At 36.8% G+C, this 11,812-nt stretch overlaps 1 protein-coding gene and 1 pseudogene across 1 annotated transcript; both read left to right on the top strand.

Annotated features, from left to right (window-relative positions):
- The first annotated feature begins 2,613 nt into the window (after nucleotides 1-2,613).
- Nucleotides 2,614-6,100, top strand: LOC115965990 (RNA polymerase II transcriptional coactivator KIWI-like). The gene is made up of 4 exons (XM_031085325.1): nucleotides 2,614-2,886; nucleotides 2,996-3,101; nucleotides 5,692-5,714; nucleotides 5,789-6,100. The coding sequence occupies exons 1-4, from the start codon at nucleotides 2,731-2,733 to the stop codon at nucleotides 5,846-5,848; spliced, it is 345 nt and encodes a 114-aa protein (XP_030941185.1). The 5' UTR covers nucleotides 2,614-2,730; the 3' UTR covers nucleotides 5,849-6,100.
- Nucleotides 6,101-8,661: 2,561 nt separating this feature from the next.
- LOC115964763 lies at nucleotides 8,662-11,167 on the top strand (annotated as a pseudogene).
- Nucleotides 11,168-11,812: the final 645 nt, after the last annotated feature.

The following is an 11,812-nucleotide window of genomic DNA, read 5'->3' as shown; positions in this document are numbered from 1 at the left end:
ATTTGCCCCTATGAGGTGTTCTAAGGTGGAGATGTCCTTGTTGACGACCTTGTTTCTTGCAAGAGGGTCTAACGAGATGATTGTCTGGACCTTGGCTTCCTTGGTTGATTGAGGTCGAAGTTGATTGCGGGTTTTAGATTGGCTATGAGTGATTGCACCAATGTAGTTGTCAGTGGTAACAACACCAGGTCTAACTTTAAGCGGGAAAGGTTTCTCCCCAAAAAAAAAAAAAAAAATTTAAACTGGAAAGACTACAAATATGTGGGATAAACTAATTATCCCTAATATATATAACTGAAACCTTTGACTTTTTATTGACCTCTCCAGAGCTTGCCACATCATTATCATTTTTTTTAAAAAATAAAATTATTTTTATTTAGTCTAAACTTAACAAGGAGTGAAACTCTATCTCTCTAACAAGTTCAACTTAAACTCAAACTCATCATTATCATTTTTTTTTAAATAAAATTATTTTGTTTAGACCAAACTTAACAAGGAGTGAAACTCTATCTCTTTAATAAGTCTAACTTAAACTCAAACTCAAACATTGATAATTTATCTTCAAATTGCGAGGTTGATCATGAACACTATAAAAGCAGTGCAAACCCTAATATATATTTTTTAAAACCGAGTAGAGGTATGAGCTATTTTTCTGTTATTTTTTTCTCCTCTACTTTGTAAAAAAAAAAAAAAAATTTATTTTATGGTTTTTCATGTATTTTTTAAAAAGTGATTATTCTTTTGAATGTAACTCATCTTTCTCTTATATTTCTCTATTGTTTAGTTATATATATTTTGTTTTGTTTCAATAATTTCTAAGCAGTGAATCATCTGATTCTTTTATATCTTTTGGTATTTCTTCAGAAGTTTTAATATCTGAATTTTTGAGTTATTTTTTTTGCAATATATTGCACGTTTAAGCAATAACTTCTTTATCAAATTACAATACAAATTGAAGTCATACAAGAACAAATCATACAATGATGTAATTTCTTAATCAATTTAAGATTTTATAAAATTATTTTAGTCTAACTCACAAATAAGTAGTTTCCATATATATTACGAGTTAGCGACTAATTACAAATATTTGGGTTTTTAAGCCCAAACCGAACATTGAGTTGGAAACAAACAAAAAGCCCAAAGTCGATAGTTAGGTTTAATTGGGGTTTTTTTAAAAAATAACTATAAAACACATACTATATTATAAGTTAGACAAGGTTTCAAACTTATTGCATTTCTAGCAATTCGAGTCTAGTGGACTCGATTTACCCAGAAAAATGACGTGGACAAAATAGGAAATCGAGTTTGCTGAACTCGATTTCTATACATAGAAATCGAGTTTAATAAACTCAATTTCTGTGTACAGAAACCAAGTTTAACAAACTCGGTTTCTATACATAGAAACCGAGTTTATTAAAATCGATTTCTATGTATAGAAACCGATTTCAATAAAACAAACTGAGAATGCTCATTTCTGCTCAAAAAATCTCAACATTACACCCAACAAAAAAAAAAAAAAAAGAACATAAGACCCAGAAACCACATAGAAGATCAACCCAAAAACCACATAGAAGATCAAATGAGAAAATGATACCGGTTGTTGGGACGGCGACGGCGACGGAACGGAGGGGCAACGGCATCGGAGCGGAGGGGCGATGTCGACGGAGCTGCAGGTATGAACTGTGAAACCCCACTGGTCATTCTCAGCTCAGACCACCCAACTTCATTCTTTCCTCCCCTCCTCCACATTTGACCTTTTCCCACCTCCATCCATCTTTCCTATATCCATCTACCCAAAAAACACTCAAGTTGTCGCAAAACAAAAAATGGGTGCCGTGGCACGTCTACGCCATGAATTGGAGCGTCCGCCGCGACAAGAAGTACCGTCTAACCATCGCGAGCCTCCTCGAGCAGTTCCCCAACCGGGTCGAGATAGTCCAGCTCGACGACTCCAACGGCGAGATCCGATCCGACCCGAACCTCTCTTTCGAGCACCCGTACCTGCCAACGAAAACCATCTTCATCGCCCCTCCGCTCCGATGCCGTCGCCCCTCCGTTCCGTCGCCGTCGCCGTCCCAACAACCGGTATCATTTTCTCATTTGATCTTCTATGTGGTTTTTGGGTTGATCTTCTATGTGGTTTCTGGGTCTTATGTTCTTTTTTTTTTTTTTTTTTTTTGTTGGGTGTAATGTTGAGATTTTTTGAGCAGAAATGAGCATTCTCAGTTTGTTTTATTGAAATCGGTTTCTATACATAGAAATCGATTTTAATAAACTCGGTTCCTATGTATAGAAACCGAGTTTGTTAAACTTGGTTTCTGTACACAGAAATTGAGTTTATTAAACTCGATTTCTATGTATAGAAATCGAGTTCAGCAAACTCGATTTCCTATTTTGTCCACGTCATTTTTCTGGGTAAATCAAGTCCACTGGACTCGAATTGCTAGAAATGCAATAAGTTTGAAACCTTGTCTAACTTATAATATAGTATGTGTTTTATAGTTATTTTTTTAAAAAACCCGTTTAATTGGCGCAAAAAGGTTTCGATTTAATTTTCGAGGGTTGGGTTGGGTTTCCGCCATTTATTACTTTTTATAAAGTAAAATATCTGATAATTTTATTTCATTTTCCATTTCTTCACACAGAGCGAAAGAGAAACACCGAGAGAGAGAGAGAGAGAGAGAGAGAGAAAGAATCAGAAGAAAGAGAAAGAGAGAGAGAGTGATAGAAATGGCTTCGGGGTTTAGGGGAAAGAGAAAAGAGGAGGAGGAGTACGCATCGGAAGGCGAGCTTGAAGGCCAAGCGCCCCCTAAGAAGAGAACCTTCAACTCCAACTCCAAGAAGGACTCTGACGATGACTCTGCTGACAACATCGTCGTTTGCGAGGTCCTTATCTCTTTCTCTATAGCTTCGTATCTTTGTTTCTATGTATGTATATATTTCTAGGGTTTGTAACCTAAATTGCTTTTGTTTTTGAAATAATGTGTTCGTTTAGATATCGAGGAATAGGAGAGTGACGGTGAGGACTTGGCAAGGCAAGGTTGTTGTGGACATTCGTGAGTATTACAACAAAGATGGCAAGCAACTCCCTGGCAAAAAAGGTCCCTTTTTAATTATTATTTTAGGATTCATGTTTCAATATTTGGTTTTGTTGAATTGGGTATGTGTTGGATTCTGTTTGTTTGTTACTGTTGGTTATTTATGTCCAGATTGACACTTTTATATGCTTTCCTATAAATTTGGGTACTGCTTAGGGTTTTCAATACTGTTTTGTGTGATGGGTTTTCTCTTAATTTAGTAGAAAGTATAGGGACGCAGCTTCTGTGCCATAACTTTGAGGTGCTTGATTGTGAGTGGTGGAGAAAAATTGTTGGGTTCATATGGAAGTAATTGTTCATCACTGACAGCCGACCACTTCATCAAGTTGTGGTAACTGGTGTTAATTTGGTGAACAAAATGGAGTCTTGTAGCTCAGTAGAATTATTTGACATCCTTTACAAAGAGAGCTCACTTGCTGTAACAATTGACTTATGGAAAAAAAAAAGTATCCGTTGAGCCAGCCCTATTTTAGAGTGCAATCTATCACTTACTTTTGCCCAGGAGACATCCTGTATAAAACATCACTTCTAAATCACAATCCTTTTTCTAATAATGTTAGAATGACTTTATCAGATTGTGTAATGGGCAATAGGCTTGGCCTTCTGCGACCATTAAAGATCAATTAGTCACAAGGGATAGAATGGCTACATGGGGTTAGAAGGGTGACATGCTGTGGGTTTTTTATTTTTTTGTTGGTATAAACAAAATGTAATCAAGAGATCATATCTTTTTAATGTTCTGTTACCAGGAGAATGTGGAGGGAAATTTTGATCAAATGTTGTTGTGGTAGGCTCATGGCAGGTTGACAGCTGAAGTGATGAGCTAAATTAGTTGAACAACCTTAAGGATGATAGTTTGCAAATTCTAATAAGTAAATTTGCTTGGGTTGTTTAAATTTATCATATTTGGACAGATAGGATTGCGACAATACATAATGGGAGAGATGGAACTGAAGCAGAATTGTAGAAATAGTTAACTCAATTGTGCAAGATGTTTGAGGAAGAGTAACAGCTAAGAAGAAATTCAGGATTTTATCTTGGAATAGAATTCTTTGCTGAATTTGGAGAATTCTTTTAGATGTGCTGCTCAAGTAGCTGTTGTATTTTAATGTTAGGTATGGTTTTGCTTCTGTAGGTTGAGTTGTGGGTCTGGCTTTATTTTGCTGCTTTCTTGCTTTGTTCTTGTTCTGTGGTAGGTGCCCTTCGCAGCTTGGTGTTAGTTTTGACTTGGGTTTGTTCGGGGTTTTGAAGGCAGTTTAGCATTTTCTTGTTGGTTAGTCTGGACTCAAGTTTGTGTTTGTCGGTTAGCCTGGACTCAAGTTTGTGTTTGCTGCTTATGCAGCTTGTACTGTATTTTGATCAGTGAAGTTTTTTCATTCATAAAAAAGGAAAAAAAATGGCAGAATGCCTTCTTATTCCTATAGATGACCCTCCTTTTGATCTCAACATTTACCGATGTTGGTAGTATGTTGTTCCTTGGCACCAATTCTTATATGTTTAAAAACCTCTCTTGTATTACATATCTTGGAAAATTTATAAATAAAAATAGTAAACCAATTACAGAGACCATGAAAACTTCTATTGTATCATGATATATCAGTTTTTTTACATTCAATCAAGCTTACCATCTTCCAGCACATATTGTAGTACATTGAACTTTCAGTATCTATATCTCCTGAGCATTTCACAGTATTGCTCAACTCTAGCTTAATCTTGGAGGAGAGCACTGCTGGTTCTGATCAATAATTATCATGAAAGTATACAGATCTTTTTTATTTATTTTTTCATTCTTAATGCATTTGCCTTTATTTCTACTTTCCATTTTAGACTCCAATCCAATAGCATCAGGTTTTGAATTCATACATTGAGTTGGCAAGGAGCACCCTAGTATTTCTTTGTTGACTTCCTCTAATTGGACTCAGTTATTGGGACTTCAATGTTGTTTTCACAGGGTAGGGGTTGGGGGGAGTATCATTTTTCTTTCATCCCTCTAGTGTACTTCCCATTTTCATCATGGGTTGTGTCTTTCCATATTTCTTCCAATTAATTTTATTAGTTTTCAGGGGGGAAAAAAGTATTAAGTCAGGTATTTCATCTTGTCACCTGACCCTGTAGAATGACAATGTCAGCCTATAATTATAACTTGCTTTCTATGAAAAAGTCACAAACCTTGTGAGTAGCCAATCTTAATTTAGGGTTGTTCCTTTTTGTTTTCTTTTCTTTTAGTGATTGGGATTTGTGACTGATGTGTGTTTCGGTTGGTTTTTTACTCTTGAGGCAAGTATTCATTAAAATTAATCAAGAAATAAAGACTCTTTTTTTACTATCCCAAATTGTTTTACACATGATTAGCATCTAGGAAATACATATTTCTCTCTTTTGGAGAGCCTAATAAAATTTAAGATTGCTTGTAAAGCAAAGAAAAAAAAAACTTTTTGAGTTAAAAAAGGCTTTTTCATAACACATCTTCCTTTCAAATGGGCTTTGTCACATTATGTCTCTTTTTAATAAGTTGTGAGTTGTCTTAAGTACTTTTGTGTTTTCCTGTTAAAAAAACTACGACCCACATTGATGTTCTTGTACTTGTTTTCAGGAATCTCACTTACCATGGATCAGGTATGTGTCACTTTGCTTTTGCTTAGTTTAGTGGTTTATGAAGGCAATTCACTCATTGATTCTTTTTTGTGCAGTGGAATGTACTCCGAGATCATGTTGAAGAAATTGACAAGGCTGTTAATGAGAGTTCGTAGGGGGGTTTTGTTGATATTAGGAAAAAATGTTAGCCTGTAGGGTTCTTTTGTTTTTGGCGACCAGAAACTTTGGATGAAGTATTGATGTTTTGTGCTTGCCCGGGGATGATAACTTGGATTGTGGTTGCCAACTTTATGGTTGGATGTAATGGAAGTGAACCTTTGACTGATGTATGTAATTACTTAATCAACTATTTCAATGAATAGTTTATCTATGTTTAATGGTTGAAGGAGTAAGTTTAAAAAGTTTAATTAGTGTTTAAACATTATTTGGATTCTTGGGAATTTAGGCTATACAATCTCATGATTTATTAGAAGTCCATACAACCTTAAGGGGTTGGTCTGGTGGTTCCAAAGGTCTCGCGAGATCTATAAGGCCTTAGGTTTGAAATATTTAGAGTCTTAGACAGCAACTTGGGTCTACTCCCATGGGATCCCTTCTTGTAATACTCGGTGTGTGGAATAGGGATTATACCCATGAAAGAATAGTTAGGTTTTTAAAGAGAGTTTTGGACACCCCCATTACCAAAAAAAGGTCCTAGAATGTTCACTTTTTAATGGGAATTTGTTAGATCTTTTAGTTTGACATTATATGTTGCCAAATAGGTTTTTGGTAATGATTTTTTATTTTTGCATATTCGTTTTGTGTCATGCATTTTTCATATTTTGTGAGATAAATGTTCTAAAAATATATGACAAAAATTTTAAATTTAGCTTATCTTGTAACAATGCATTTCTATAGTAGTTATAGACAATTGCATGGCAAGTAGATCGGTGATAACGTGTTAATTATGGAAATAATAGAGGGGGGCTTTGAATAGAATGGAATGATGAAGAATGATATGGTGAAAGCTTGATTAATATGTTGAAAATTCATAGTTGGCCTAAAAGAATATGGATGTATGGTACAGTTAATGAGTTATAAGCCAACGGGGGCTTGGTTTAGCTGGTAAGGCTCGGACGCTTCGTCTAACCCAACTAGGTTTGAGTCCTGCTGCCAGCAGGAGTCTGTTGGTGGGCATCCAAATGAGTTGGTTCGCACCTAAGTCCAACTCTAGCGCCTTACCCGGGGGCTAGCATAACCTAGCAAACCTCTATTTTTTTTAATCAAAAAAAGAAAAAAAAAAAAAAGATTAATGAGTTATACAATGTCCGGCTCCCATTAATAAGAGTATGCAATATGCTCAAAAAAATAATAATATAAAGAATTCTTGCAGAACACCCGACTCATTTGTTAGCAAACAAAATACGCTTTAGGTGTTGAGCAGTATGTATCTTAGAATGAAGAGTCTTTGTTATTTCAACTAGTGTAATTTATTTTCTTTCTGTTTAATGAAATTTTAGTCTTTTTATAAAAGAAAATTAAAGATTGACTTTTATAATTCGAGCCAACTATACCAGCAATAGCTAATTTCAGTCTACCAAATACAAAGATCAACTCCCACTAACCAAAAAAAAAAAAAATACAAAGATTACCCAGGATTGGGATATAATATTATTAGTTTATTACCAATAGTCATGTTTTGCATGCATATCTGTTTGCTCTAATAATCATACTTTCTTAATAGCTTCAAAGAACTACAAAAATGTAGTTACGAAATAATGCTTTCTTAAAAGAAATTTTTTTTTTTTTTTTTTTTTTTTTTTAATGCATAACTTTTCTTGATGAATAAGACTTACACTCACAGCAAACTCAAACGTCTAGGTTTTTTACTGTATAATTGCAAAAGACCAGTTGAGACAAAGTTTTACAGCCAAGTATCAACTAAAATTGCTCTAAAAAAGAAAAAAAATAGCAACTGAAATCCCCAAACAAAACACCAAAGTGAGTCTAAGATTTGACTCTTGTGTTGTGTGTTTAAAACACAACCCAAGTGCCCAACCAATAAGTCAGCAACAACATAAAAGTGTAATTTGGGTCACTTACGCTTTGTTTGTTTCAATGTAAAATATTTTTCGTAAAATATTTTCCCATTTTCAAGTGTTTGATTGCATGTAAAATATAGTCAAAGTTGTAAAATATCTTCCTTTGACTAAAACTTTGTTGTTAAAAACTTGTGAAATATTTTACCAAAAAAACAAGTGTAAAATATTTTACTAAAATCTCACAGCCTCACACTCGAGTCTCTCCCTTTCTCATACTTTACTCATCATCTCTCACACTAGCCCAAACCAGCAACAACACCTAACAGCCACTCTCTGCCTCCACTCCGCTAGCACCTTTCGCCGCCCTTCACCTCCATTCTGGTGGCACCAACATCAGATTTCGGTCTGTTTTGTCATTGGAGAAGTCGCCGTGAGAGGCTCGAGGTGAGCCTTATCACCGCTGCTCGTTGGTTGGATCTGGTTTTGAAAGCTACAAACGCCACTGCTAAGATCTCTTATCTAGACTGTGGGTGACTGGGTGGGTTTGTGGGTAGTGGTGGTTGGGCAGGCTGTGGTGGCTAGTTGGCTTTTGTTATTTTTTTCTCTCCGATTTGTGATTTAGGTGGCTGGTGGTGACTATGGTGATTGGGTTTGTGGTGGTTGGCGGTTGTTAGTTTGTATTTGCATTTTCTAGTATTGAGGTCAATCCAAACACTTGAAAATTTTTTCCTGCAAATAGTTACATGTAAAATTTTTTACATGTAAAATATTTTACATTTGAAAATTTTTTACGTCGAAACATACAGAGCGTTAAGAGAAGTTGGAAGCTGATGAGTTGTGGTGAAAGAAATCAATGAAAGAAGAAAAAACAAAACATAGAAATGCCTCCTCACCCTCACCCTCAGCCCCCAATTCCCAAACCCTAAAACTAAAACCAAAAAATTAAATTCTACTTCTTCTACGGCCACCGTAAACCCTCCCAACACCGCCCCACCGTCCGCGGTGGCCTCTTCTCCAACCGCCAATCCCTCTCCCTCCATAAACCCTCTCCTCCCCCCAATCCCCAACCATTCAATCTCCACCACTGGGACCCACAACATTCTCCCCCCACCAACACCACCAAAAACTCTTCACCCTCCTCCTCCTCTTTCATCTGCCTCTCTCCGATCGCCCGATACATCACCGACTCATTTCGCAAAAACCAAAACCACTGGGGCCCACCCATCGTCTCTGACCTCAACAAACACTGCCGTGTCATTCCGGACCTTGTCGCTGAAGTCCTCAAATCCCAACCCGACCTGAATCTCGCGTCCAAGTTCTTCCACTAGGCCTCCAAACAAAAAGGCTTCCACCACACTTTCGCTTCCTACAATGCCTTCGCCTATTGCCTCAACCGCTCTAACCGTTTCTGCTCCGCCAATCAATTGCCCGAACTCATGATCTCCCAAAACAAACCCCCCACCGAAAAACAGTTCGAAATCCTTATCCGATTCCACTCCGACGCCAATCGGCCCCTTCGGGTTTTCTAGGTGTATCAGAAGATGAAGAAATTCAATGTCAAGCCTTGGGTTTTTTTGTATAATAGGATCATTAATGCTTTGATGAGAAATGGGTATGTGGATTTGGTGGTTTCGGTTTATGATGATTTTAGGAATGATGGTTTGGTTGAAGAGAGTGTTACTTTTATGGTTTTGATTAAAGGGTTGTGCAAAGTTGAGAGAATTGATGAAATGTTGAAGGTTTTGAGTAAAATGAGGGAGAATTTGTGTACGCCGGATGTGTTTGTGTACACGGCGATGGTGAGGGTGTTGGTTGAAGCAGGGAATTTGGATGGGTGTTTGAGGGTTTGGGAGGAAATGAAGAAGGATAAGGTGGAGCCGGACGCGATGGCTTGTACGACTTTGGTTACCGCATTGTGTAAAGGTGGGAGAGTGGAGAAAGGGTATGAGTTGTTTAGGGAGATGAAGGAGAAAAGTTGTTTGATTGATAGGGCGATATATGGATCATTGGTTGAGGCGTTTGTGGCAGATGGGAAAGTGGGGTTTGCTTGTGGTTTGTTGAAGGATTTGGTGGATTCTGGGTATAGAGCTGATTTGGGGATTTATAATTCGATTATCGAAGGTTTGTGTGGTGTGAAGCGAGTTGATAAGGCTTATAAGGTTTTTCAGGTCATGGTTCAGGAAGGTCTTGAGCTGGAGTTTGTGACTGTGAATCCAATTTTGGTTTTGTATGCAGAGATGAGAAGGATGGATGAGTTCTGTAAATTGTTAACCCAAATGGAGAAATTGGGATTTTGTGTCATTGATGATCTTTCAAAGTTCTTTGCTTTTGTGGTTGGGAAGGAGGAGAGGACAATGATGGCTGTGGAAGTATTTGAGGACTTGAAAAAAAGAGGTTATTGTAGTGTTTCCATATACAATATTCTTATGGGGGCACTTCATAAGAAGGGGGAGTTCAAAAAGGTGATATCACGCTTTGATGAAGTAAAGGAATCAGATTTTGAACCTGACTCATTGACTTATAGTATTGCTATTGAATGTTTTGTTGAGATTTGTGATATTGAAAAAGCATGTCTGTGTTATAATAAAATCATGGAGATGTCTTTGGTTCCTTCTGTTGCTGCTTATTGTGCTCTTGCTAAAGGGCTCTGCAAGACCGGAGACATTGATGCTGCTATGATGCTTGTTCACGATTGCTTAGCCAATGTTACGAGTGGCCCTATGGAGTTTAAGTATACACTTTCTGTTGTCCATGCCTGTAAATCAGGTGGAGCTGAGAAGGTGATTGAGGTACTGAAAATGATGCAACAGGGTTGTCCTCCTGATGAGGTTATATACTCTGCTATCATCTCTGGCATGTGTAAGTACGGGACAATAGAGGAGGCAAGGAAGGATTTTTCGAATTTGAGAGACTGCAAACTTTTAACAGAAGCCAATATGATTGTCTACGATGAAGAAGAAGACTGCAGACTTGGTGGTGTTTGGATTGAAGTTTTTTGGTCTAGAGTCCAAGTTGAAAGCAAAGGGTAGTACACTGCTGTCAACTTGAACATATGCTGTTAGGTTCAAGTTTCATTGATTTGCCTTGTTGGTAACTAGTCAAATATATTCGTAAAAGAAAGAATCTGCTTGAGAGAGCTCAACTCTCTATTTCTACCCCTTTTCAAGAAAAATGTCACTGAATGAAAGTTCACCAATTTGCCTCTGCCCAGAAAGTGGTGAGAGGTGTGTTAGCTCTCTGATCAGAGAAATTCACATTGAGAGGGCAAAGGTACAATTCATTCTTGCTTGCACCTTTGGAGCTTTTCTGTGGTTTCCTTATCAGCTGTGTTTTTACTCAAAAAGAGTAATGCCGAGGGATTATGTTGTGATTGGTGCTAATAAAGGTGATTTTAATAGTGAACTCAATATGGTGTCCTGAAGCTAATTTTTCCGAATTGAGGCTACTGCATGACTTGGGATATTTTGCCCGAACAATATGTATATTTGTCATATATTTATCCGATAATTATGAGAGGAAATTATGATGTAGGAATCTGATTACAAGATATAAAGAAGCTCAAAGGAAGAAAATGTATCTTCCAAATACGTTTTAGTAGATATAATATCAAGGATGAGCTTGAAAATTTGTGACAAAGATTTATGTATGAGACAACATATCAGACCCGAAGAAAGAATTTTGTGTCAAGAAAAAGATACAAAACCCACTTAACTGCACAATTAAAACCTTTCATTAAAATATCTATTACCTCTAAAATGAAGAATAATTAACATATCAGCTAAATAATGCAGGGGTGCAAACATGACTGTATGGGGCACTGCACGGTGCAATTTTCCCAAAACCCTCAACGCACTGCACTTTTATAGAACAGACACCATGTGATGCAGCGCATTTTGGTAGGTTTTCATATATATTACAAATATATACTAAATATATTTAACATATGTTAAATTTTAAAAAAATAATATTGAATATGAAATAAAACACACACACACACACACACACACATATATATATATATATATATGGGTGCGGTTGTGTAATTTTCTTAATGATGAACCGCAAACCACACCGCATCACATTGTGTTGTGCGGTTTT

This window comes from Quercus lobata, chromosome 10 (genome assembly GCF_001633185.2).
Source record: "Quercus lobata isolate SW786 chromosome 10, ValleyOak3.0 Primary Assembly, whole genome shotgun sequence".
Lineage (NCBI taxonomy): Eukaryota > Viridiplantae > Streptophyta > Magnoliopsida > Fagales > Fagaceae > Quercus > Quercus lobata.
The sequence above is the reverse complement of the archived record's forward strand: the minus strand, read 5'-3'. Positions and strand labels throughout refer to the sequence as shown.

Coding starts and splice junctions, on each gene's coding strand:
- LOC115965990 (XM_031085325.1), top strand. CDS start 2,731: ATGGCTTCGGGGTTTAGGGGAAAGAGAAAAGAGGAGGAGGAGTACGCA. Junction 2,887..2,995: donor ACAACATCGTCGTTTGCGAG/GTCCTTATCTCT, acceptor GTGTTCGTTTAG/ATATCGAGGAATAGGAGAGT. Junction 5,715..5,788: donor TCTCACTTACCATGGATCAG/GTATGTGTCACT, acceptor TTTTTTGTGCAG/TGGAATGTACTCCGAGATCA.